Here is a 26,168-nt window from a genome sequence, read left to right on the forward strand (position 1 = left end):
TAGCGGGGTTTCAGAGTGAAAGCAATAAAGTTTTTACCTTCACACCAACTTCATGCTTTTTGTCGTCTTGGTTTCTGGCCGACTTACCTCAAAGTCCGTAATAACACAGAAACATCACATCAGACCACCTGAACATTAAAATATTTATTTAGTAAAATATTTAAAATAAAACAAAACTACATAAAATTATACAATGAGGTTTAAAGTACCTAAGTTTAAAACATTGGCGCCTCAACTAAAAACAATAATAAAGCATCATGATAAATACTGGTACAATTTTTTTGCATGTTTTAAGGTTTCTCTCCCACTTTGCATTACATAAACTTTCAAGTTGTAAAATGCAATGCTACACCATTAAAAAAAAAAGTGCACACATGAAAATTGAGTACAGTTTATTTTTGACACATCGTACATAATTAAAAAGACACCTTGACTTTTAAAATTGTAAGAATTTGGCAGAAAAGAAGGGTTTTTTTTTTTTTTTTGGCACTTTACTGAAATACAGAACTCTGAAGCATTCTTCATAGCTTGCAGCCATTTCTACTGGTTCCAAGAGTGAGTGCTGACATGAGCTTTGTTTTTTGTTATTTTAAGGTAGCATGGGGACAGTATAAGCACTTGTTACCTACTGAAATGACTAGCAAAAAGAAATTCTAAATGCCAAGGTATCTCTTTAATTTGAAGTTCCACTTGTTTGCTGCGCTGATTGTGTAACAGTTTGTCTGTAAACAAATTAAGACACTGGAATGACGTACCAAGCTGCAAGTCTTTTCAACCTTTTGTTTAAACACGCTTTTTTCCAAACACTGACCAACTTTCAAGAGACACTCCTATTTACACTGGAGAATAAATTAATATTGCAGTTTCGGTTAAGTGTTTGTGTAGGTGTACAGGTGCGCTTGTGTGTAGTTCTCTTCATCTTCAAATGTCAAGCTTGCGAAGACTCATTCTGCTGAAGGAATCTCTGCAAATTAAAAACAAAAAGATGTTAACGAGGACCAAAAAAAAGAAATAAAATACTAAGAATTTTGAGCTGTCACGAGAAGCTGACCTGAAATGTTAAAGCTGCAGTAGGAAGAAATCTAGAAAAGCCTAGTATGTGAAAATAGCTGACTTCCTGTAGCTCTACCTTCTCACAAGACGAGCACAAGCATATAACACATGCTTCATACATGCTACAAATCAATGCTGACCCATCTCACAGGCCTAGAGTAACCACCAGGCAACATATTGTGAGGGAAAACTATGTATTCTCTGGTTGCTGTAGTTGCTAGACTTTGCTGTCAGTCACTGTGGACTTAATTTTGAATGTCCCATTAACCGAGGCCTTGGGGCGTGGTCAGTGACTGCCAGGCAACCACTGGTTGTATATTCTGCGACTGTTTGGCAAGTGATTGGTGGCAGTTGCTAGCCATTTTCCGTTTTCCAGTTTGCGCTGCACTATTTCAAGATTTACAACAGCTCTGAGAGTAAATAGCATCTGCATCTTAAATGAAAAACTGCAGACGGCTTGCAACAACCTGCAGATGTTTTTAGTGCAACCAATTTCACTCAGCAACAGCTAGACCCCCTTACCAATGAATCAGGGAATACACGTTTTTTCTGACTGGAGATGATTGAGTTATGTAATGTAGTATTTGATCTGTAGCCCACTGCCTGTGATTGTTCAAAGTATTTGTAGTAGATTTGAAAATGCTACATGTTTAATTTTGTCAGAACAAACTGCCTCTCGTTTTTGTTTATTATTGTTAACTATTCTAACACTGTTATGTTTACGTACCGAGGTTATACGTCATTACGTCAACAGATGATGCTCTTGTACTGCTGTGGAATCACTAGAGAGACAACTTCGGTGTGCTCTCGATAAATCCACCGTTTTTTATAATTAGCTACGCCGTGCTCTCGAGCCTTTTTTGTGTCCAATGGCAACATAAAGAAGTTGCCCAGCCAAACTGCAGCTAATTTTGGCTGCTGCAATTTTAAAGCCTTGCAAAGCATATACATATACGTATATTTCCATCACTACACTTTTTATCTGTAAATCTGTAAACAAAATCACAAATGCTCGACATCCTTGATAAAAAATATAAGTAATTAATAAAATGAACGGACACACTGAAAAAATGATGTTCTGTGGGGTCTCTTCCTTACAATATAAAGTCCCTTTAGGCAACTTGTTGTGAATTGGTGCTTTATAAATAAAAGGTAATTGCATTCATTCGGATTTTACTAAGTCTGTGTGTGGCTTGGTTGTTCTGTTCATACAACAGGTAAATTCTTAACTGATAAATAAAGTTGCACGAAAAAAAGTATGATGTATCCTAAAACATTTACAAATCCAATTCATTTTTAATTTCAGAATTAAAACTGAAAGCATTTCCCTCTAACCTGAACAGTGAGAAACATGCAAACGAAAAAAACCCAAAAACACAACACAAAATGTACTCCGAGAAGTCCAAAGTACCTTGTCAAGCTGTCCGTTTGCTGCATCGTTTTTACAGAAGCAAAAAACAAAACAAAACAAAAGCAAAACAATTTTTTTTAAAAAAAAGACTGATTTAACTTAACAACCAAGAAATTAATCTCTACTCTCACTCACATCGTACATACACATGGAGAGAAAGCCAGCTTGGTCCTACCTGTGCGAGTTGACCTGCAGTACAGGCTTATATAGCTGGGGGATCTTCCTGTTGATGAGAGGCTGCAGTGCCTCCTTCAGCCGGTGATAATTCCTCTCCAGCTCCCTCTGGTACTCCTTCTGGTCTGGACCAATCAGGCTCTTGTTTTTGCGTAGGGCATCCTCACACCTTAGACAGGGAAATATAGTGCGATACTGTTATGTAAATACACAGCACGTGTTCTCTGTTTCAAATAAAATGATCGACTGCAAGTCAAAACAAATTTGGTGAGTGAAGTGAAAACTTATAGCACTTGGGTGCTATCCGGTTGTTAAGTCTGACATCACTAGCCGTGTCTGGGCCTAAACTCCGCTGCAGGTCCATATATCAAATGATCACTATGGCATTACTGAGAGTTGAAAAACTGTCTAAAGTCTTTCATCTTTAATAAAATGATCAGCGTTCTGCTCTACCAGATGTAACAATTGAGTTTAACATCCAGGCATCCATGAAAATGGAATTTATGACATTTAACGGAGTTAGAAGTTAGCCGGAAGTTAGCTTGCTAGCTTCTATCTAAATACAATATAGCATGTCCTGACTGCGGGGTTTTGGAAACAAATTCAAACGTACAGCTCTGTTATCACTTCCAACATAAATGAAGACAAAGCTAAACAGCAGTGACGTTTCTAGGGTTACTGAAGTTGGGCTAGCTGGTTTATAATGATGTGCTACGTGACCGCTAGCGACACAGCTATGTTAGCATAATATAAACAAGCTAACTTTTTTTCCACTCGATAAAAGTTAACGTGAGTGTTCTCGGTGGTCAGGAACAAATGTAATCGCATGGCAGGATGCTGTAAAAGGTCCAAACTTCAGCCAGGAGAACAACTGAGATAATCCATCCACAATACGAGGTTAGTCATTCATATACTGCTGCATGGGCTGTGCTGTAGTTACATCCTAAGGTTTTAAAAACTGAGCTTAAATGATTAGCGGTAATAAAAGCCGAGGGAGGTCAACAGTGATCACTGACTGTTTTAGAAGCTTTTTGAGATTAAATAGAAGAAAAGACATAATATTAAACATGTTAACAACACAAAAGCCATATTAAACGCAGACTACTTTAGGCCCGGAAGTAGGATTCGTCACGTCATCACTTAACGACTGGATAGTCTGGTTATATAGCAACACAGCAACCATCAGTGGTATCATATCATTTTTACAGCTTGTACAGGGTGAGAGGAGAAGGTTTCAACTTCTGCCTAGAGGAAGGACAATCCATACCTTTTGGTGAAGTCTTTAAAGCAGAGCCGAAGCTTATTGTGGTGTCTGTACAATTTTGGGTCACTGGGGATCTCCGACAGGAACACCTGAGCTACCTCCAAAGGACCCTTGGAAAAACAGAACAATCTCATAAACATCAGCTTTCAGTTTTATGAATCAGTAGTGCTGTAACTAACAGTTGTTGCATGCTAAAAATTCAAAACCTTACCTGGTTTACAGTTGTGCCTACTGATCCCTGAAGGACCATCTGCAGCATCTTGGCATCGGCAGGGTCCTGGTGGGTGGCAAATGCCAACTCCTGAGTCTTTTTCTGCATGTCCTCTATTGCCACTTCTATCGGTGTGGATATAATCTGGAAGAGTGACAGAGTGGTTGCATGAAAAGGCTGAACATTTGTGGAATTTGCCTGTGAAGAGCAGGCAGACTGTAGACCTACTTCCTCTTTGTGGATGATGTTGATCCGTGTCTTGATGTACGGGAAGGCGTGGGAGGTGGTGAGGATGGTCTTGCGTTTGAACTGTTCGTGCAGGTCCCCGTGTGCTCGCCCATCCAGGGTGAAAGGAGTGCAGTAGACGAAACGTCTCAAGTTGTAGTTCTTGTCAAAGTATGTGATGCGGTCTTTCATTTCGTAAGTGTCAAAGTACGGCTCCACGTATGTGATCTGGATGAATGCCTACAGTAAGAAATGTTTTTGGGTTGGTTTTTTTTTTAACTAAGACCATTTCCATCCATTTAACATATGTTCATCTCATTTATCAACACTAAACCTTATTTGGGTCCAGCTTGCACTTGTCCACAGGGTTGGAGTCCTTAATGACTTCTACCTGGTCCTCTCCAAATCGCTCCCCATAGAAACCCTACCAGAAAAGACGAAGAACAGAACATTTTACTCTTTCACAGAAAACGATTAGACTCATAGAGAGAGAACGTGAGCACAGCATAGTTTACCTCTAGCCTGTGAGAGATTTCAGCCAGCTTTGTGATGGCAGGCTCTTTGTACACAAACTCTTGCTCATCCAAGTCGCCAAACTTCGTACCATAAAATCCAACTCTGAAGTAAGTACCAAACATTCTCTTTCCATCCTGAACAAGCAGAGGGAAACATTGATAAATGGGTTAAAAACGAGGCAGAACACCATCACCCTGCTACAGCATACTGTGATATACTGTGGAACAGTAAGCATTTGTTTATTTTTACTTTATTAGATTTTACAGCTCTCTTCACAGAGGCAAAGATGACAGAAAAAGGTTATAGTTCACTGAAAGAAATGGTATGCCTACAATCTGATATATATGTAGCTATATAGCTACATATATAACAACAACTATTAGAAGTTTCATGCAGTATGTGATTAAATCTGTTGGTTCTGTTCTAAAAGTTGCAACAAGCTGTATGTGAGTGTACTGAAGGTTCAGACAGAAAGTATGTGATTTCAACAACCTGTTTTTTGTTTATTTAAAAAAAAGGTTGTTCAGCAGCTTTTCCACCGCAGTTAAGGACCTGACAGAACTCAGGCAGGTAGCAAGCATTTTTAAAGCCGAAACAAATATTGATATTTTGTCATTTAAACATCCGACCTTCTGATATATCGACTGAAAGAAAAATCCCATAAAATAAATAACTACACAATTTGTTATATGTAGTTGCTTATTTACTTGTTTGCTCTCTACCTGACTCTGGGAAGTTGCACAGTGCCCTCTGGTGGACAAACTATGCAATAACAAATAGAAGAGTGTTTCTTCCATCTCTTCTTTACATTTTTCTTTTTCACCAAGCAGTTATTTAAAATACAAATACCGACTGTCAAATAGCTAATATCGGGCGATAATACTGGCCTGCTAATAGATTAGTCAGGCTCAAGTACCAAGCAAACTAGGTCAAACATCAGCAAGAAAAAAGTGCCAGGTTTAGCTCTTTTCCTTTCAAGCCCTCTCTTTTTAAGCACACTTTCTTCTGACTGACTGCATTCTTGCAATCAGAAGGTTTGAAAAGTATGTGGGTGGGGCTTCTGTGCTGCAGCTGTTATAGCTATTATAACAGTATATAAGCCAAAAATAAAGAAACACACAAGGTCCACTGTAAGTAAACACAGTAGACATCTGGGTTTATAAAATGGTCAGAAATCACTAGAAAATCTATATAATTATAACAAATACGAGGAATGCAGATGAATTGCCTTTATTACGCAAGCACAAATGTGCTTTTGTGAAAAATCCCAATCTAAGCCAAGAAATACCCCGCAGTGTCTGAAATGTATCTATTGTTGTCAACATGAACTCAACATCTCCTTTGCACCCAGCTTGTAAGTGCTTGTGTTCTTCATGTGTGCAATTTTTGCCCATGTTAAGAATAAAAACAGCTCAAGCTCACAGATCAAAGCAGCACCAAAGTTTTCTAAATAGAAGCCTTACAGTCACAAACAGACAGATAACAAAAAAAGAAAGAAAGACGGAGCGGGAGGGGAAAAAGTTTGTGAAACAAAACAAGGCAAAAACTACTTCAACCTCAACCACCCCGTTACATCTTTTGTTGTTGACAGGAAAAACATCCATCAACTCCAATTTTTTTTTTTTTTTTGCTTAGACCTCTACTTGAAAAGAAACATCCAAAAGGAAGCCCCACAATCAATCAGCAGGTACACCGTGAGTGCCCAGTGTGTAAGTGCGTGTATGGCAGGAAAAAGGAAAATGATGTGAAAATCTGAGGCAAATGCTACACAACTTGATGCACAAGATGTTTAGATAAAGCATCGGGGTAACTTAAGGGAATATCGGAAAAGATACAAGTCATGTATTGCTAGTTAAACCACTGATTTGAAAATGTTTTTAAACAGTAATTAAGGAAACCCTGTAAACTAAGAAACTTACCACAAGACACAATTAAGTAAAGAAGGAAGGAAGGGTCGGCAACCAGGGAAATCAAAAAGGAAAAAAAAACAGAACAAATTTTAATCAGGATTGGGTTCCTCCAGAGAATTTTAAAAACAACACAAACTAACACACAACAGTAAAAATATCTCCACTGATTGTGAGAACGAACAGAAACTCATTGTGGAGGATCCAGATCATGCAAAGGCAGACAGCGAAGAATTTAAAAAAACAAAAGTGAGGGGAAAAAACAAATAATCCACAACCCTCGGAAACACACCATGCACGCTCAGTGCGCTTCCTGTGCTCTGTCCAATTCATGCAACAGACCATGAGAACTCAGAGGTTAATACTGTTAACAAAGGGACAGAATGCATGAAACAAAAGTCAGGGGTCGATTTAGTTTAAACTATTAAAAGAAAGGGCAAGAATAACAACCAATCAAAATCAAAAGGGATAAATCAAGTAATCCTGAGATTACTGTGAGTTGAACCCTCTTAGAAAACAAACTGCCTTTGGAGAATTTGGTTCCAGCCTCGACCCAATGTCTGCAGCACCTTGCGTGTTAAAAGGCTCATTTAATTGTGTGTGGCAAGAATGACCCCACGGCTACAGCGGGATGGCTAACAGACACCTTTCATGTCAAAACAGTGCACTGAAATCGAGCCCTGTGGTTGAAGATGAGATGAAGTGTGACAGCTGATGCGCGTGTGTGCCCACCGACACACCCAGCAGACACATAGAAGATGAGGAATGGAGGGGGTAAAACGGTGGATTGTGCAGGTGATGCATTCGCTGAGACTTTTATCATTAGTGTCACACACCGTGGCTCCCATGCACAGCCTGTCAACACTGTCACATGTAAAGAATAATAAAAAAAAAAAAGACACAAACACAAGCTCCTCTTGCAGTGTAAGAAGAGTGAGGAGAGAGGAAAATGGTGAAGGGTGTTGTTGCTTAGACAGCGAGCGTCCCCAGAGGGTAAAGGGGCAGACAGTTGATGTTGTCTGCAGATGTTAATGGATTTGGATGTATGTAACAAAGAAGAAGAATGCCAACAGCTAGCAAATAAAAAGATGAGAGTAAATAAAAAGAAAATACAAAAAGATAAACCACATGAGCAGGGCCAAGCAGGAGCTGTTTAGTCACCTACCTCCCAGCCAGTACTCTGCGTAACAAAGAGAATACAGGACATGTGAACGACAAGACGCATACGCCCTCCGACACGCGCACACGCACACACACACACACATACAAAGGATGTTACAATAAGGAGAATGAACGCTTTGAAACGAATCCAGGTTACTAAGTTGTCGAGCTGGAGAACAGAGCGTGTGACAGAAATATTCTTTAAAAAACAAACAAACAGAAAAACAGGGATGCTTTCTTTACACATGAATGTTTTTGTCACTATGAAAAAGTCTGCTTTGCAAGAGCAGTTGCTCTGCACACCAGATGACTGTAACCCGTCTGTGTCACACAATCCACACAACTGGCCTTTAACAAAAGATACAAAGAAAAAAAACACAGCTGGAATCCAAAATGTCATGCATGCTTAAGTTCATACTTCACAGAAAAGTAAAGCATGGTGGGTATCAGGCATAAATAAATATACTAGGATTTAACTGCCAACTGATAAGATCATGCAAAGCTGTGTCTGTGACAGCTGGTGTGTACGCAACATTAACTGGAATCCATTGTTTTTCTGTGTAGTGACTCATATCGAGACTGATGTATGTACATTTTGAAAGTCCTGCACATAAGAAGCTTTGCTCCTAACATTCTTTTTTGTTAATTGGCCTTGATACCATCTACACTGGCTGTTTAACATGACAGTTAATCTGTGTGAGAAAAGTGTACTTGTGCATATATTCATATGACAGTGACAAAAAAAAATTCTCCTTTTCATTTTAAGTGCCGATCTTGATATACCATAATTACTTAACTCTAATTCAACCGCACACGTCTTAAATTGTGTTCACTCAAGCAATTTTTTTTGGATGAGCCGCATGTGAGAACGCAAAGCAAGCATTATAAATATGAAACGATTTTTGCCCTGCTAGCTCCATAGAACAAAGTCTATGAATGTCCAATTAAAACTATGTTTGAAGAGAGCCCATGACTTTCTGGAGAATTCCTTTAAGCCCTGCCTCCTGCACCCTCTACCCAGGCATTGTGCCACATAAAAAAAAAAAACAACAAACAAATGGAGTATTTCCAGCAGCGATAAGGTATCTGACATGGACTGCTCCAGACAATTTCCTGACCCGATTCTCCTGACACTGTCTGGAATTTATTTATAAAAACAGCTTTGGTGGATTTACATAAGAAAAACGAAAACAGAAGTAACCTTGTGTATCCCAAATTTAATCTTCTCATAGCAGAAGTTAGACAATGAAAACAATAAATCTGGGTCACACTGAATTAATCTTAGAATTTAATTGCATAAATTCAGTGTCAGCTTGGCACCACAAACTGCTGAGAGTTGTGATTTGAAGAAGTAGTCTACATTGTGTGTGTGTGTGTGTGTTTACCTGATGAACAATTTTGCCAAAAGCTTCCTGTAGTTTACCATGTATGGTGGCTAGCTTCTTTGCGTCCCTGTTGGCTTCGTGAATCGGGATCAGTACCTTATAAACCTCATTCACAGCCTCATACATGCCGGCCTGGAAGGATGAACAATTATTTTAAATAATAGCAGGTAAAAAAACAAAACAAAGAAATAAGCATCGGTTCATGTTTCCATCTCTCACCATGGAAAAAGAGGCAGCAGCCTGCTCTAGGAGACCCACGAGACCGATCTCAGTGAAATATTTCCCTGAACAGATTCCCTCCTCGTCTGGTGACACTACATCATCAGAGACCGCAGATTCCTCCAGCACATTTGAAGAAATATTCTAGAGCACATAACCACACATGACGGTTATGGTGCATGCACGGTCATTGTAAAAAATGTGTTTCTGTAGAGGAGAGACATGTGCACAAACAATCCCACAGGAATGCTCCTACCTGGAAGGTGACACAGCCTACAGGAAGATATTTGCGGTCCTCCAGCATGCTTAGGTATTCTGCCACTAAGGCAGCACTGTGCACCAGACACTGAGCAGCCTCAGCATGGTTGTTTCTCTCAGAGTGCTTTCCAGCCATGTTCTGGAGCCACGTCAGCCGCAGGTCTGGAGATGTCTGGTAACCTTTCGCAATCCTTTAAGTGGACAAATGCAAATGCACACACAGACCACACAGGAAATCACACCCACAACCAGATATTGACTAACTAACCAACTACAATGAATAAATGCTCTTATAAGTAATCAAAAGAAATCGCTCCATTGCACATGGGTTTTGCACCTGTACATGAGATCTATCAACATCTCAGGATCTTCCTGGTGTTCCTTCATCTTCACTGTGTCAGACAGGATCATGTGCAGATTAAAAACAAGGTCCTGAACCTGAAAGCAAGAAAATACGGCTCAGGATAAAGAAGCTCCTTCTCCGGGATGATGACATGTTTGCAAAGTAAAAGGTCCACAGAATCACATCAGCAGCAATCTGGATATTTTCCCTTTTCGAGCAGTGATGGAAAACAACTAAATAGCGAACCCAGTACCTGATCTGGGAACGTGGTCTCCCTCAGCTCCAGATCCTCCTCTGCATAGGTAAGGATGGTCTTTAGAGAGCGACGGAGGAACTCTTCATTGAAATTCTGAGATGTTCCAACCAGCGAGGAAAGAGACATTGTCACCTGCATCTTTACTCTTGCAAAGTTCTAAAAGTTCAAGCAAAATGAAAAAACACACATGTTGTCAAAGTTGTTGGCTTTCTACCGACATATGAAGAGAGAAGGAAACACTATATATATAATTTCTAAAAAGATATTAGCACAAAGTCTGCTTTTAATAATGCATACATCAGTAACTGAACTAAAGTTTGCTATGACTGCACAGTTTGGTATTCAGATAAACCAGGTGAATTAAAGTTAACAAATATGTTATTTGTAATAGTACAGCCACATTTCACAGCTCTAACTTGTTCAACCCATCACCTCTGTACTTACATTGCCAATCTCAAAGTTTTGCCTCATGAGGAGGTAGAGGGAAGCACTGGCATGGGATCTGATCGTGCTTATGCTGCTGCTGCAGCTCCTCAGCAGTCGCAGACACAGATCAGCACACTGCTCTGTTTCTTCCTCAAAGAGTAGTTCGGGAAACTACACAGGCAGAGAGAGAAGTATTTATTACTATGTAAGCCTGGACGATGAAATAAGCATGCTTCACACATAAAGAAAGCCCAGTAGTCTAACCTTAGATACCAGGGCCCTCTGTGTGGCAAAACAATGCTGAAGGTAGAGGGCGCTCTGGTTGCAGGCCATGCTGTGGAGCAGCACCTTCAGCACTCCACCCAGGATACTCTCCTTGGATTCTGTCACTGATGCCGTCTGGAGGGAAAAGGACTTATAAGCAGCTGTAATAGGCCTCTGAACACAGCCTGACTGGGAATATATGCCTGTTTCCATTTAGTGTGGATACGTCTTCTTCGCTTACATACCTGTACAATAATCTCCAGAGTATCAAGTATTATTAAATTGGCCTCTGTTGCGAGATTACCATCAATAAGAGCTTCATGTTCCAGCTCTGCTCTCGTCCTGCAAAGACACAAGACGACGCCGTCACAAACTGAACTCATACATTGCGGTGTTGATGATGTGCCACTGAGTGCTGCGTGAGCTTCCAGTCACCACATTAATCCACTGCACAGAATCATGAACAATGAAGAAAATTTAGAGGAAAAACATGTTATGTGTGGTGTGGATGGTCAGCCAGCTGTGTCTAAAACACAAAACAGTATGTTTACGCTATTTGGTTTTTTTCTGGCAAAATCAAAGAAAGCCCTACACTGAGAGACAGTTATCCTAAACCTATCTGCTCTTTTCTTAGAGGAAATATGAAAGGGATTAAAAGACTGGCATAATTTAAAGTTAGAAAAAAGCAACCCATTATTCCTGATCTACAAGAAGAACGCAGTGACTTTTATTTTGTTAGTCTACATGTTCTAAAATGCCTGTGATTGAGCATCTGAAACAATCCAGAACTGAATAGGTGACCGATAAGAAAAAAGCTTTTGCCACATTTGACTTTCCCCCCAGCAACATCAACCAGGGAGCAACATCAGTCGGGACCCCAGAAAAACAAGCACACTGGTTAAAAAGCAGAACAGGCCCACTGCAACCACTACCAACCCCAATGCAGAGTTTGTTGTTACCAGGACAGAGGGACTGATGGGACAAGGGATTTGAGGGTCAGGGCCAGGATCAGGGGGACTCTCTTGGTGCTCTGATGTGCATGTGTGAACTTAAGTTAAAATGGAAAGGAAATGAATGTGAACAAATCACTGATTGCATTAGTTGCTAAAGTGTTAAAGTATCTCACTCAAAATTATGTTAATTCGAAAAACTGTTCATGACTTGGTGAAAGCTAAGAATCAAATACAAGCTAATCAGTTCAGTCTGCATCCACTTCACCTGTCGGACTTCCCACATGCATGGCAGTACACCTTAAAAGAGGCACTAAAGCAGGGAGGAATTTAAAGGAGCACACAGCAAATGTGGACCATACAATACCTGACTGATCTGTGACTCCTACATTAACACACAGTGACATGAGAGAACAAAAGGAAATTAACAGAAGACAAATGCTGGAGCAGAAATGATAAAAGAACAGGAATTAAAATTAAAACAGTAAAACAAAAAGACATAATGCTATATTTTTTGTCATCATCGGACAAAAAATATTGGCAAAAAGATGCAAAACCTTCAAGCTTTAAGCTCCCGTGTTATAGAGATACTTTTAGTTGTTGCTTGAACATGGCAACGTTAGCATAGTCATGTGTGATGTACACAAGTACATCACAAAATAACAACGTGTTTGCAATGGGCATGTATTCTTAAGTTAACAGTTGGGACTGTTTTTTGCATAACTGCATCTGTACACCACTACAGTGGATTTTAAATAAAAAAATCAAAACCTGACTGAAGTGCAGACCTTCAGATTTCATTCAAAGGGTTTAACAAAAGTTAGAAATTATTTTATATGTAGTCCCCAATGCATATATATGCAATGTAAAAACACTGCCTCATCATCATGTGATTTGGATCACGAGCTCATTCTCTCCTTCTCCATGTGCTTCTGTTCTGGCTTCCAACACTTGGAACCAGTTTCGAATCTTTTGTCACTGCAAAATGTGGGATCAGACCTCGTGAAGAAAAACTCCTTGTCAGTCAATTCCTTTTTTGTCTTTAAAAATGTGAAACTACATACAACAAAGTTGTTAAACACCCCGAATTAAAGCTAAAAGTCTGCACTTCAATCACATATTGATTGCTTCATTTAAAATCCACTGTGTACATTGTCCAAACCTTGGAAGTGGCATCCTGTAAAGGGTATAGGCAAACAATTTACTGTTAAATCAAAATAAAGATGCAATAATAGAGTGGTGCCACAAAAAATGAATATGACCATGAAGCCAAACTTTATATCTGGACTGATGAGAAATCTTTGAGATTCTTTTCATACATGAAAGAAAAAACATTTCAATCTCATGGTTTTCCACTATCTGAGGTTCATTTTGAACTTTAAGTCTTTTACCTTGTTAGAGTGTCTTTCTCTTGAGTGCTTTATTTGCAGCATTACTGAGAAATGGGACCAGCTTTTTAGTTCAACTTTTGCCTATTTTGTGTAAATTTAAAATGCAATTGGAAACAGACCTGACTCGTGCATGTGTCCCTAAGAGAATAAAGTTCCACAATGCCATTAAAAAACATGTATGTGTAGTTCCTCAGTCATCCAGGTCATGGTAATCTAAGAAGCTTGGAAAGAAAAACAACTGGACTTCTTGTGTCCTTTGATGTGGTCTCACTTTTCAATTGCATACCTACAACCGAGGCAGTGGAGATTATGGAGACTCCCACTAGGGCTTAAATACCTTGGACTCGCTACCATTTGGTCTTAGAACTGAAGAAACTTCTGAGAGGTGAATGTCTTCAAGAAACTTAAAGAAGTCCAGTCGTTTTTCTTTGCAAGCTCCTTAGATTATTAAAAAACTGTTGTGTTTTTTTGTGCATGAAACAGTAATCAGAAAAATGCCCTTCAACAGTTCAAAAGACCATACTTGTCCATCTTTTCGCTGTTTTGTCTCCAGTGGGTCATGTCTTTTCTCCATCGAAGGTTTTCCTGACTGCCAAAAGCACTGCCAGATGGACTCCGCTCTAGATGATGGGGAAACATTATTTACCGTGTCTTTTTTAAACTGTGATGAAAGAGGCTCCCTGCACACAAAAAACGTGACAAACTGGCTGTAGCTATATTTACAGTACTTTCAAAAGGTACAGCTAAATACACGTATGTATGCATGCACCTGTGTCCAGGAGAAAAAGCAGAATACACTGATTATTATAAGTGTTGGTGTAATCCTTAAATTCTGCTTCTCAGCATTTCTTATTTCTTCCTACCTGCAACTGTGTGAGTGTGCCTGAAGTTTAAATCTCACCTAGCTGCCCCCGGCTGCGTCGCACCATTTCCTGTCTGGCCCCAATGCTGCCCAGTATGGCTTCCTCCAGCTTGGCCTTCATATCTTTGGATTTCTTAAAGGTTAGGCTGTTCATGCGTTCAAACGCCTTCTTCCCCTGCATGGTGAACACAACATGGGCCTTGTATCCATGAGGTAGAGGGTGAATGGACGGACAGAGAACACACACAGCAGGGAAGTTACTTGCAGCGAAGCACCAAGCAAGCAAAGCGGGTTAGTAGCATGAAAAGCAAATATGCAAGCACAGCACAGCAAACAACAAACACACAGCATAGCATAAAGAGCTTGAAACACACAGAAGGAAATAGATAATTAAGATAATTAAAATAGAACCTTTTGAAAAGAAATGTAAAGTTAGATGGTAAATGTGAAAATATTTTTAGTTAAGTTAGTACTAGAGCACATGCAAAAGTTTAGTTTTGTAGTTTCACCAAGTTTCAATCAGAAATATTATCCAGGCTCATGAGTGCCCCCAATTTTAATATAGAAAATAAACAGGAGAGGTGGACGTAACCCACAATGTAGATTCCCCCAGTATGCAGTGCGCTCTCAGGTGGGTAATTAATGCTTAATTAGCTCAAACTGTTAGGCAGTGATTGTTGATGTTACCTTGTATTCAAAGCAGGAGACGCAGAGGTAGAGGAGATCCAGAAGGCGGTTGAGCTGGGACACTGACAGGTCTGTGAACCATTTCTGTAACACTAGCTCATCAGCATTCTTTAGCACCCACAGCAGACAGATCAGCAGGCTCCGACTGGACTCGGCTGAGAAGCTCCCGTGCTGACGACTCGCCTGGAATGCGAGAACACAAAAGGAGGAAGCAGCACACGGCACTGAGATATTTCCATTAACTGCAGATAAATTGATACAGTCACTGTGTCTTGCAGGAAATTACCTGCGAGTTGAGCAAGAAGCTGCTCGGTCGGGACATCGGAGATGCGGTTGAGGTGCCTGCTATTGCCATGGCGACAGTCTGACTGATCATGCTGTTACCTTCTCCCTCTGTCTCTTCTCCGCTGGTGCCTACAGCTGCCCCCTGAGGGCCGCCCGGTCGACCCCACTGATTATGTGACTCTAATAAAACAAAAAGGAAAGAACATAAGTTGCCAAATAATCAGACATGAGACAGCAGACAAAGATAAAAACTGAGGAAGATAATGAATTTGCGTTTTGATAAGGAAATTATCTTGACAAAATTGAAAGAAGACCTGAGAAAATATTTAAACTAATGTAAAGGTTTGAAAAAAAAAAACTCAAAAAGTAATCAAATGATTCGTACATTGCTAACTCTTAAGCTGCTTCATACTAAAACTTGTCACCTGTACCTGTAAAATCGTGGAGTTGAGGCAGTGCCTCCATGACAATGCTGATGAGAGGCAGGTAAAGCATAGCAACACGGGCCTTGACTTCAGGGTCGGCATAGCGAGGATCAGAGTCGTGGCTGGAAAGGAGGTTGTGAACGACGCTCACTACCTTCTTATGCAGACCGAACATCCTACAGCACACAATACGAAAGAGAAGAAGCAAAACAAATTTAAAAGGAAGCGAAATGGAATGTTTCAGCTCAATCACGGGAAGATTCAGACAATAAAACACATTCACATTTAGAATCTTAATTAAAACATCTTCTCACCCCTCATTGTCTGGGTCCAGTATTACTGACAGTTCAGACAGTACCAGTCCAGCCAGATAATGCTGTTCTCTGAAGGGGACAGACAGCTCAAACATGTTGGCTATCTTTTGGTCCTGGACGTGTGTGGAGAAGCCAGAGCTCTGTGAGAGATAAGAGACACTATTAATAGTTTGACTGTACATAAATCTAACATCTGTACGCTGAAATTTTCAGAGTGTCAGCCAAGAGTAAAAATTGACCTGCGATGTTGCTGAGGACACAGAGGGAGAAGGAGAGGCAGGTGGTGTGAGCAGGCTGCAGGGCAGGTTGAGGGTGACGTAGTGTTCATGACTGCAAACAATCCTTAAGAAATCAAGCCGCAAAGACTCCAGGGTTGGGTTCTGTAAAGCATAAAGCTTTGTGGACACCTAGAAAAAGGTAACAGAAAATACTCATTTACATATCAAAAACAAAAATGGAGCATGTGCAGTAAAAGAAAGTGTTGAAATGTCATCACATATTAGGCTGTTATAGTGCTGTAAATAAAGCTGAAATGCACAAAAAGGAGACCCACGCTTTAAATAGTTTAATGAAGGCCTAATCAGAAATTTCGGCACTCACATGGCTTTTTTTCAGTCATACTGATCCTGACAGCCATGGCAATTTAAAAACTAAAAACCAAAAGACAGAGAAAAACAAACTCATTTACCTGTTTCCAGTATGCCCTAATCAGGCTGAAGACAAAACCTCGGTCCATAACTGACAGCAAGTCATTGAGAAAGAAGGCCAGGCTCATGTTCAGCCTCTCCACCAGCTCCAGATCCTGAACGGATGAGAAAACATGCTTTATACATGTCAAGGGCTTGGAAATTACACCTCCAAACTTAATATGCCACAAAATATTATCCAGAAATGACAAAAATATATGAACATACAACTTCTTTTACAGTTTTAACAACTCATAAGATTCCTTTTTCCAACTTTTCCATATATAATAATCCTGCAAATTCTCTTACAAACACCTCAAGACACAGAACTGGGTCATTATTTACCTTTTGGAAGCGAGACACAATGTCACCAGCGATGGTGCTGACCAGAGCTGTGATGTCGTCCATGAAGCGTTCTGGGAAACGGTTCTTCCTGGGTGACTCTAAGCGGTCAGTGAAGTAAAGGTGGTGGATAATACTCTTGACCTGAGGTAAAGGTGTTCATTGGGTTAAAACATAAGCTGTTGGCAAGTTTTATTATCATTATTAGTATTATTTTTTATTTTTACACAAATAGAACAATGTCAGACAGACCCATATGTGTTACACTTTATCCAGATTTTGTTTTCTTACCATGAGTTCAAAGAAAAACCAGGCCTGTTGCAGAGCACCCTCACGTACACTTCCACTGCTCACCACCCACTGGAGAGCCAACTCTTCATGGAAGAGCTGAGTCAGAAAATCAAAACAGAGACAAAGAAAGAGGGATGGACAAGAGAGGGAAAGGGAAAGCAGTACAGCCAGACAGAGATAATGTGAGGCACCAGAAAAAGTAACCAAGCATAATCTATACTTAGTTTGCCTGGTCAGATAGATCTCAAAATGTATTTATTTTCATGGGTTATGACATAAAAGGAGTTTTAGATTGGCCACAGACATAACCTGCTAGCAGGTATCAACTGTTGTGACCAGGAATATAGAACAAATAAGAACGCGTACTAGATTCTCTATATGAAAGAACAAGACAGCCCAGTAAAGCTTCTGCTCCTCCAAAGCTGAAAATGAACTTCATTGCAGACAAAGTTAGATATTAATAAAAAAAAACCTGTTATAGACGTGTGCAACATTTTTGCTTTTAACAAATGATGCACTTCTTTCACCATGGAAACTGCAGTATTTTGTAGTGCGACCTAATGTATATGACTAAAATACATTTCTCTCTTTTAAAGACAGAAAAATAATTCTAGTTTTACAAAGAACAACATTTGTATTTGTTTTTTTTACATTTGGTCATCTTATTATGCAAAAATAACATTTTTCAAGTTGTGTGTATTTTATGCAACACTAAAATCCACCACAAGTCTGGCTAACATACTGACTTTTAATCAGACTGGTAAGTCTTAAATATATCATTTTAAACCTGTATTGTACTGCCTACTGGAAAGAAATATTTTATTAAAGAGTTTAAGACACACAGCTTGGTATAAAACACCAAGTAAACTAGACCTGCTTAAAAATTCTATTATAAATTGAATTTTTTCAACCTAAGTGAAAATTATAAACTTTGCCCCGATAGACACTGAACATACCCACCCACCTGTCTGTATGTTTACTGGTAAGTATGTCCTGTGGTAACATAGCACCTGACTGAAAGTCAAACAGTATCAAATTTTTTTTAAATGAAAACCAAATACAATTTGCACTCCCTGACTGAGCGGTGGACAATAAAAAAAGACTTTCCAATAGTCAGTGTTAGCCAGATTACAACCAACATTCACATCACATCAAAATATCCTCATATTGAGAACAAGAGGCAGATCGGTGACATACAGCATTCAACAAGACTCCACAACAACCAAATACGACATCAATCAATCCAGAGGCACACATCCACAGACAAGACAGGTGAGGAGGAGGAGGACAAGAGGTGGCTGGGGGTCGGCTCCTCCCCCAGTGCAAGTGGCTCTACCTTTTTTGTGGGCAACCGTCCTGTTAAAGTTTGCAAGAAACTGGCGCTCTCAGTGTGCGAAGACATGCGATTGCCACAGCGCTCCATGGCCTATGAGTGGAATGAATGGAACGGTGACAGCAAGGTTAGTGGAGGAGCAACGAGAGAGTGGGGTTGCACCTTCTTCCTCAGCACACAGGCAAAACGTGCGTGCTGAGTAACACAGCCCCCTCACACACACACACACGTACACTTTTGTGATCTGTTGGACATTTTCATACATGAAGACACAAAACAACAGACACAGGACAGGACCACAGCACTTGAAAAGCATTGCACCCATAATCTAAAACAGCTGATACATCAATAGTTTGAGCATCTTATGGTAGAGATGCAAAATGGCTACACAAAAGTGCAATCAAATGTAGTCTCAACATTAATAATGCTTTTGTGCAACACTCTAGCCATTGCTTAATAATGAGCCATTCTGCATCCCTCCAGGTAAATACAAGACCTTAGAGATGGTTTTATTGCAGGTAGCTGGACAACATCCCATGCTAAATGCTTATTATGAATGTGCTCTGCCAGTCTATGCACATTTACTGTGGTAAGCTAGGTGTGATTCTATGGCTACAATATGCCCATTTATTTTTATATTTGTGTAAATTAATATGTTATGACAAATTAAAATGACAGAGGACTTAAGATCACATTAAGATGGAAATTGAGGCAGACAAAGACAACACACGTAGATGCACAGTCACACTCACAGATATACCATGCTCCAGAAATAAATGAACTGTGGTTGAAATGAGGGGTGTTAGGAGAGGGTCATGCAGGTTAACTAGCTGAGAGCAGAGGAAATCCATAGAGGGAAAAGGGGATTTTTTTTTTTATTTATTTATTTAAAAAAAAAGGGGGGTAAAGATAAATTTAAAAAAAAAAAACATAAAAAAGAACGACTAGTCTGCTGATGGAATTCTAACACAACTCTCGTTTTCTCTACCAACCCAATTATTCTCTGAAAGATTGTGTTGGATTTAGGCTAGCAATGACTGATCACAGTAAACCTAGAAGAGAGGTCAACAATATATGAGAAACTGCTACCGTGGATTGCTCTGGCCTATATTTAGATACATCTTAATTTTGCCTACTTTTAATGCAGATACAGAGAAAAAAAGAGATGTGTTAGATGTGATTCGCAAAGAGGGCTGACACCTAAGACTAACATGACTGGAGGGTCATGGAGGCGGCTGTGACTCCCACGTATGGGATTAATGGGAGGGTTGTGACTTGAGGTATAACAGAATACTGTAATATTCTGAAGTTTTGGTCTTTTATGTCTTTGTCTTTAGAGTCTTTGATACTAGCCACTTTGTGTGTGGTTTAGAAATATGTGTACTTTGAATTTTTAAAAAAGCAAAATGTGGTCCGCATCACAGCCAGGTCACTTAAAACCACTGCAAAGAGCTTGAAGGATAGGCTGAAAATATTAATGAAAGGTGTGAGCATGACAAAATAAAAAGACACAAAAATGAAAAACCTTAGAATGAATAAGTACTGATATACCCGATATGTCTCGCTATTAATGATTCCAGCAAAGCACACAAATAAGCCAAAACTCCAAATATGTCAGTATCCCTTAAGTGTAGGTTGTTTTTGTCGTGAGGCAAAGTGGAGGACGGGGCATTCATAAAACCACCTGCATGGTTTCTGGAGCGGACCCAGGGCTGGATCCCCAGGGGGCACTCTTAGAGCCCATGGTGTTCACCCACGAGTTGGATCGGTCTAAGCCCTAGGGGTGCCAGGGTCAAAGGACACAAGGCAGGCGGGAAGCAAGGGAACAAGCGAGCAGCACGGGGGGGAGAAGGAGGAGGGAAGGAATAATGACAAGTTAAAGAGGTTCAGAGGTCAGGACAGCTGGACGATGCCAAGGGCCTCAAAACGGTTAGCTGTCAGTAAATTAAAAATCATCACCACATAGGAGCAAAGCACAAAGGTTCTCTCTCTCCCTTTCTTTCTCTGCGTTAACCCCCCCCCCAACAACAACTACCCCTCCCTAAGAGACAAGAGAAGAATGGTTTAGTTAAGTATTAGCAGCAAAAGGAAACATTCATCAAAAAAAGGGGCTGCATCCATCATGTCATGGTTACAAATATAGCAAGACCATTAGAAAGGCACATTACATCATTCAGTCACTGTTCACATATTTGTTGGGTTTTTTGAGGGGGTTATATGAAAAAAAAAGTTTGAAGTGGGAACTCCCAAATTATATGAGACAAAATACATGACCTCAATTAAAAGAATAAAATGAAATAAAAAGGAACAAAGAAATCAAAAAAAGACTGAAGAGACTATGCTACTGTTAGAGTCCTCAGAAAAGACATGGCTATTGAAACAATATTTAATCTTGACTGATTTGACTTTAAACTAAATACAACGTACATTTTTCACAATGCATAATAAGCATTATTTGTGCACAGCATGTGAGTGAGTGAGTATATGTGTGTGACAGGTTGCTCGCACAACGGTTGGAGAGATAAGATGTTCAAGCTTGTGTTTGCACAGCGCTCATGCAGTTTACATGTTGATAAAACTGTGGGTCACTGTGCAGAGGGAGGCCTCTACCTTGTGTGGTTTAAGATACGCATATTCAGTACAAATACCTTACACGAGTCTGTCTAAAAATACATCACAGAGCAAGAGCTCCTACATTACAACAGTGTTAAATAATTAACTACAGTATCTGACATCCACATGGAGTATGTATGAGCCAAATTTAGAGCAAAGTGCTCCCAAAAATATGAGCGTGGGTTCAGGCCACATTTGGACCACATGTAAGAATTTTAGTGCTTCGTTAAAGATTTAACAGAAAACTGAATGACCACTCAGAGAAAGGGTCGTGTATGACTTGAAGACCTTACCTTGCTGCCAATGATGGAGCGGACCTCATCGTCAGGAGAGGTGGGCGTACCGGAGATGTCGGGGTTACTGTTGCTAAGACTACGGGAGCGGTTGAGGTTAAGGCTGGCTGGTCGAACAGCTGAGCGAGCCATGGTGGCATAGTGAACCGAACCTCCCAACCCTCCTGGGCCTTTGGCGACACACAACAGAAAGGAAATGAGGAAAATAGGACTTCGATGAGCCACTGCACCTAACCATCCAGTAATGAACCCATTATTTCAGAGTAGTTTATTAACACTTCTGGCAGTGGATGGTTTAACAACAAAAGCCACTGCAAAAAAACCCAAAAACCTGTATATACCAAATACAAGCCAATACTAGGGATGGGTACCGGTATCCGGTGCCATTATGGCACCGGTTCTGACATAAACGGTAGTAACCAGACCGAAAAGCAGCGCACATTTTGGTGCTTTATTTCGGTGCTTTTTTTCCCCCTGAAATGTCATACACTTTGGATTCTAGCCAATCATTTTACCTTTGCAAGCGTAGTAGGCGGGCCCAGGTACGTACGTTCTTTTAGAGCAGAGCTTTAGATTAAAAATGCCCAAGGCGAAGCGGTCAAAGTCTGGCTGTACTTCACAGCAAAAGATACAAACTTAGCAGCCTGCAACAAGTGCTTTAAGGTGATACTGTGCAAAGGAGGTAACACCTCGAATCTGATGAAACACCTGGCGATGTATAGCATTTTGTTAAAGCCGAGAAATGTGCCATATTTGATAGCTTGCTGCGAGACCTCACACCAGGCACATCTACTGCGGGTGTGGTGCCTGTTATCGGACCCGGAGTTAGCAACATCCCCCAAAAACCCGAAGAGGAGAGTCCTGGCCCCTAGCCCTGCCAGTGTAGCAGAAATGATGACGGATGATGATGGCAGCAGCAGCCGTTCTTCTCTGCGTGAGTAGCTTAATGTTGTTTGTGTGTAATTTACGTTGAGTAGGCTAACCATGTTATTACATTAATGCACGTAAGTTGAACTAGCAAACACAATCGTAGCTACATGCGGCTGTCTTCTTGTTTGATGGCAGATACTCTCTTCACCCTGGCCAAAAAAGCTAAAATGACCAAAGAAAAAGTGGAAAACAGCTAAACATGAGAGGTTTTTGGACAAAGTTTGTGTTTTTTTTCCATTGATTAAGCACTGCTTCCAGCCAAGAGTGATGCCATAAATCCCCTATAGCTGCAGAAAAGGCTAACATTGTTATCTTTTTACAAAAAAAACAGCAGAACATGAGAGGTTTTTGGACCAATTTTGTGTTCTCCATTCTTTAAGCACCGGTTTGAGCACTGTTTACGCACCGGCACCGTTTCAAAAGTACCGGTTTGGTACCGGTATCGGATAAAACCTAAACGATACCCATCCCTAGCCAATACACCAAAAAAACAACTGTAACTTTTATCCAAAGGCTAAATCTGTTGTGATGTACAGATGCTGGCCATATCTACCTGTTAAGGATGAGTTGGTGTCTGTGTTGAGCAGGTAGAAGACAAAATGGATGTGGGAGGAAAAAAATAGTAAAAGATGAAAAGAAATAGAAAAAGAAAATTATGGCAGGAAGATTTGATGAGTTAAGGGTTGAAAGAGGTTAACTTAAAAGGAGAAAATAGAAGATTCAGGATAAAGAAAAATGGGAGGACACTGTAGTCACTGTACCTGGCGAGGGTGAGTTGGGGTCGGTGCTGGGCAAGCGGAAGACATAGTGGATGTATGAAGACAGCAGGCTGTTGCGGCCATGCATGTCCTGGTTGGTGTCCAGGTACTTATGAAGCCGGTTCACTATGGAGGCCATCACCTCAAAACATGCTTGCCCAAGATTCACTAAAGACAAAGAGAAGAGCTTACTGCTAGTTAACATAATCACAAGTGCAGCCTTTCGTTTTTATCTGGTGCAGGCCTTTATCATACCTATCTGTCCAGCAATGACAGGCGGGCGCACTACCAGCAACACCAACTTGTCAAGTAGAAGGTGAAGGAATCGAACTATTGGTTCAAGTTGGGACGAGTTTAGTGCTGCAATGCTGGACTTGAGCTCAGTTTCCAGGTTGTTCTCCATGATTCGCATGTCTCCTATCCTTACTGGGAACATGTGCTCATCCAGGGCATGCACCAACGCAAAGAACTTATCCAGGTACTGGTCCTAATGATGGACAGTTGGAGGAATGGGGGTAGAGATGAGGTTAATAAGAGAGAGAAAGTTTTTTGGCAAAAACAAATGTCGGTACCATAATGTGGAAGTGGCAAACAGAGAAAATCACGTAAAAAGGAGATAAAGGAAGAAAGAAATGTGACAAAGATTAATGGATAGAAAAAAAAATACCAAGAGAAGAAGAGGGCAAGAATTAGAAAACACAATTGCGTACAAGGATGAAAAAGCTAAAGGGGAAGAAAGTCAACAAAAGTAAGCTTGGATCTATTCTTCTGTATTCTTTGCTAAACCAGCAAGTTGGCTCCCCGTGTAAAAACCGCAAGCCGAACATTGCTACAAGTACACAGGAGAATCCAACAAGTCTAATCTGTGCCAAGAACAGTGATTTATGAGCACATTAGTCCCAGCTGGGTTCTTAGAAGCCATGGTCAAGCCCCTCCCAACACCACAGTCAAATCAGAGATGGAGTAGGCCTCAGTAAATTACTGGCAAGGTAAGAATCACTATCTAATAAACTGGCGCTGGGAAGGAATTACAGTTTAGATGTGAAAATAATGTTTTTTCTATTAACGTTAAGTGAAATATTTTGAGTCACATTACAATAATAAATCTGTCCATCTTTGTTTCAAACTAACAGGTTATGTTGCTATTCTAAGGTTTTACATGCTAGGACATAATTTAACTAATGAATCTGAAAAATGCACAAAACTACTGTAGCTACTGTGAAGCCGTTGTGCTTAGTACTATTACCTGTGTGTGGATGGTTGAAACAGCGACCACTTCTACATTGAATACTCCTCGGTGGTTGTCTACCCACTTCATGCCCGGGAGAGGGACCTGAAGGTAAAATGAAGGGAGAGTAAATTCGAGTGGTACTTACATAACAGAGAGAAACAATGAAAGGGAGGGCCAGGTTATCTGATTTGCTTGTGATAATGCAGTATTATATAATAATGATTTCTGAAGTGCATCCTGGGAATCCCATATATAGCACGCTAGTTATATTTAATATAGAAACATTAGAAGTTCTCCTTTAGCTCATCTCTCTGCATTATGCTTGTTTCATTCAATATAAGCTTAAAAAAATGCATCTTACATCTGGGGAGAGAACAGAGTAGGACTGTGGTGGTTTTTCCAGAGACACGGGCAGACAGAAGTGTCCCGTTCTCAGACGCCCGTTCTGCAACATGGGAATCCACTGCACACAAAAAAGAGAGAGATAAATGATAAACAATTCACATACATCTTCTAAATTCACTAGGAGAATGTGAGTGACTGTTTTGAAAAAGATTTGTAGGCTGTGTAAACATCTCGCTAAATAAATGAATCTTTTTTTCACCCTTTCATATGTTGTACTTGGGCTATTTTCAGTTAGATTTCTTTCATTTGTGTCTTTTTGCAAATGGGGTTTGAAGTGGGCGTGTCTAAATTCACAGCTATGAAAGAACAGAGCACAAATTTGAAATTATACACACGTGTATTATCACATGATTTTACCGTGTATCCCACAGGAGTCTCCAGTGGTGTGTTCTGCTTCTGCTGGCAGCTGACATGGTAAAAGGTGAAAAGAATGTGGTGGTGGTCTGACAGAGAGGCGGGCAGTTTGATCTTAATCTCGTCATGAAAGTCAGGAGATCTACATCAATTAGTAAAAAAAAACAAAAAAAACAAAAAGAATTTCATGAGTATCACAAACTGATCATTTTAGAGTCAGATAATTGAGAACTAATCTCTTTTGAGTAGCTTGCACTCAATCGATTAAACTGTGTAGGCATATCATACAGTTCAGGCCGCTATCTCGATGTTGCGTCACTTGGCTGATGGTTCCAGCTACAGCCACTATAACTATAGATTTTCCACTGTCTGAACACACTGTATAAGCACAACTTAGGCATAGAGAACAGTAGAAGAGTTTCTTAGCTGTATCAAATGTGCAAGTGCGCTGTTCTACCAACTGCCTGCTCACTGGTTAACACCTCTTCAATACTGGTGATCAGTATATGTTACTGGGAGCACACGTCAGTCAAAAATATGCAAAGGCTTTTCTCAATGCTTTCCCAGAAGGCTTTTAGAGAGTTAATTGCAAAGTATACTGAATACATTAGGCCTGTTGTTTTATAAACTGGCTTAACAGGCTTATGTGCTCCATTTTCACCCCCACAATTACAAATATTTATATCAATTGACCTAAACATATTCCATTTCCACCCCCAATTCTTAACTTGGGAATATTTGTCTCAAGTAAAGCAGAGGTTCAAGTGATCTAAAAATAAAGAAATTATATAAACACATTATTATTCACTTCAGCTGAATTCTTACAAGTCCCCCAGGAGGAAACTTTCAGAAACAAACAACCACAGCTATAGTAAGCCCATCAACAGATACTAAGATAGCTTCAAGGATGGAAACAACCCAAACTGCTTAAAAGGGTCATAGAAG

General features: G+C 40.2%; 1 protein-coding gene across 12 annotated transcripts in view; it reads right to left on the reverse strand.

The window, feature by feature from the left end:
* Window positions 1-129: 129 nt before the first annotated feature.
* dock7 (dedicator of cytokinesis 7) overlaps window positions 130-26,168 on the reverse strand; it is a 48,939-nt gene continuing 22,900 nt past the window's right edge. Inside the window, exons 17-52 of one of the 12 annotated variants that reach the window (XM_006803982.3) lie at window positions 25,227-25,365; window positions 24,826-24,927; window positions 24,480-24,566; window positions 23,489-23,720; window positions 23,237-23,401; window positions 23,029-23,049; window positions 21,546-21,715; window positions 20,324-20,416; window positions 18,643-18,732; window positions 17,307-17,402; window positions 17,019-17,159; window positions 16,676-16,789; window positions 16,227-16,394; window positions 15,988-16,127; window positions 15,680-15,849; window positions 15,250-15,428; window positions 14,964-15,146; window positions 14,316-14,475; window positions 13,938-14,034; window positions 11,319-11,415; window positions 11,074-11,208; window positions 10,828-10,980; window positions 10,381-10,539; window positions 10,122-10,222; window positions 9,783-9,975; window positions 9,527-9,670; window positions 9,308-9,439; window positions 7,927-7,941; window positions 4,854-4,979; window positions 4,673-4,762; window positions 4,342-4,578; window positions 4,114-4,257; window positions 3,906-4,012; window positions 2,640-2,807; window positions 2,465-2,484; window positions 130-964 (exon numbers count right to left, since the gene is read on the reverse strand). In XM_006803982.3, the coding sequence (XP_006804045.2) occupies window positions 2,469-2,484; window positions 2,640-2,807; window positions 3,906-4,012; window positions 4,114-4,257; window positions 4,342-4,578; window positions 4,673-4,762; window positions 4,854-4,979; window positions 7,927-7,941; window positions 9,308-9,439; window positions 9,527-9,670; window positions 9,783-9,975; window positions 10,122-10,222; window positions 10,381-10,539; window positions 10,828-10,980; window positions 11,074-11,208; window positions 11,319-11,415; window positions 13,938-14,034; window positions 14,316-14,475; window positions 14,964-15,146; window positions 15,250-15,428; window positions 15,680-15,849; window positions 15,988-16,127; window positions 16,227-16,394; window positions 16,676-16,789; window positions 17,019-17,159; window positions 17,307-17,402; window positions 18,643-18,732; window positions 20,324-20,416; window positions 21,546-21,715; window positions 23,029-23,049; window positions 23,237-23,401; window positions 23,489-23,720; window positions 24,480-24,566; window positions 24,826-24,927; window positions 25,227-25,365 (4,564 nt within the window). In that variant the 3' untranslated portion in view covers window positions 130-964; window positions 2,465-2,468. Of the gene's footprint in view, window positions 965-2,464; window positions 2,485-2,639; window positions 2,808-3,905; window positions 4,013-4,113; window positions 4,258-4,341; window positions 4,579-4,672; window positions 4,763-4,853; window positions 4,989-7,926; window positions 7,942-9,307; window positions 9,440-9,526; window positions 9,671-9,782; window positions 9,976-10,121; window positions 10,223-10,380; window positions 10,540-10,827; window positions 10,981-11,073; window positions 11,209-11,318; window positions 11,416-13,937; window positions 14,035-14,315; window positions 14,476-14,963; window positions 15,147-15,249; window positions 15,429-15,679; window positions 15,850-15,987; window positions 16,128-16,226; window positions 16,395-16,675; window positions 16,790-17,018; window positions 17,160-17,306; window positions 17,403-18,642; window positions 18,733-20,323; window positions 20,417-21,545; window positions 21,716-23,028; window positions 23,050-23,236; window positions 23,402-23,488; window positions 23,721-24,479; window positions 24,567-24,825; window positions 24,928-25,226; window positions 25,366-26,168 lie in introns of all 12 variants that reach the window. The other 11 variants (XM_006803981.3, XM_006803978.3, XM_006803983.3 and 8 more) reach the window with 11 other exon arrangements.

This window comes from Neolamprologus brichardi, chromosome 17, assembly GCF_056152115.1.
Source record: "Neolamprologus brichardi isolate AB-2024 chromosome 17, ASM5615211v1, whole genome shotgun sequence".
Lineage (NCBI taxonomy): Eukaryota > Metazoa > Chordata > Actinopteri > Cichliformes > Cichlidae > Neolamprologus > Neolamprologus brichardi.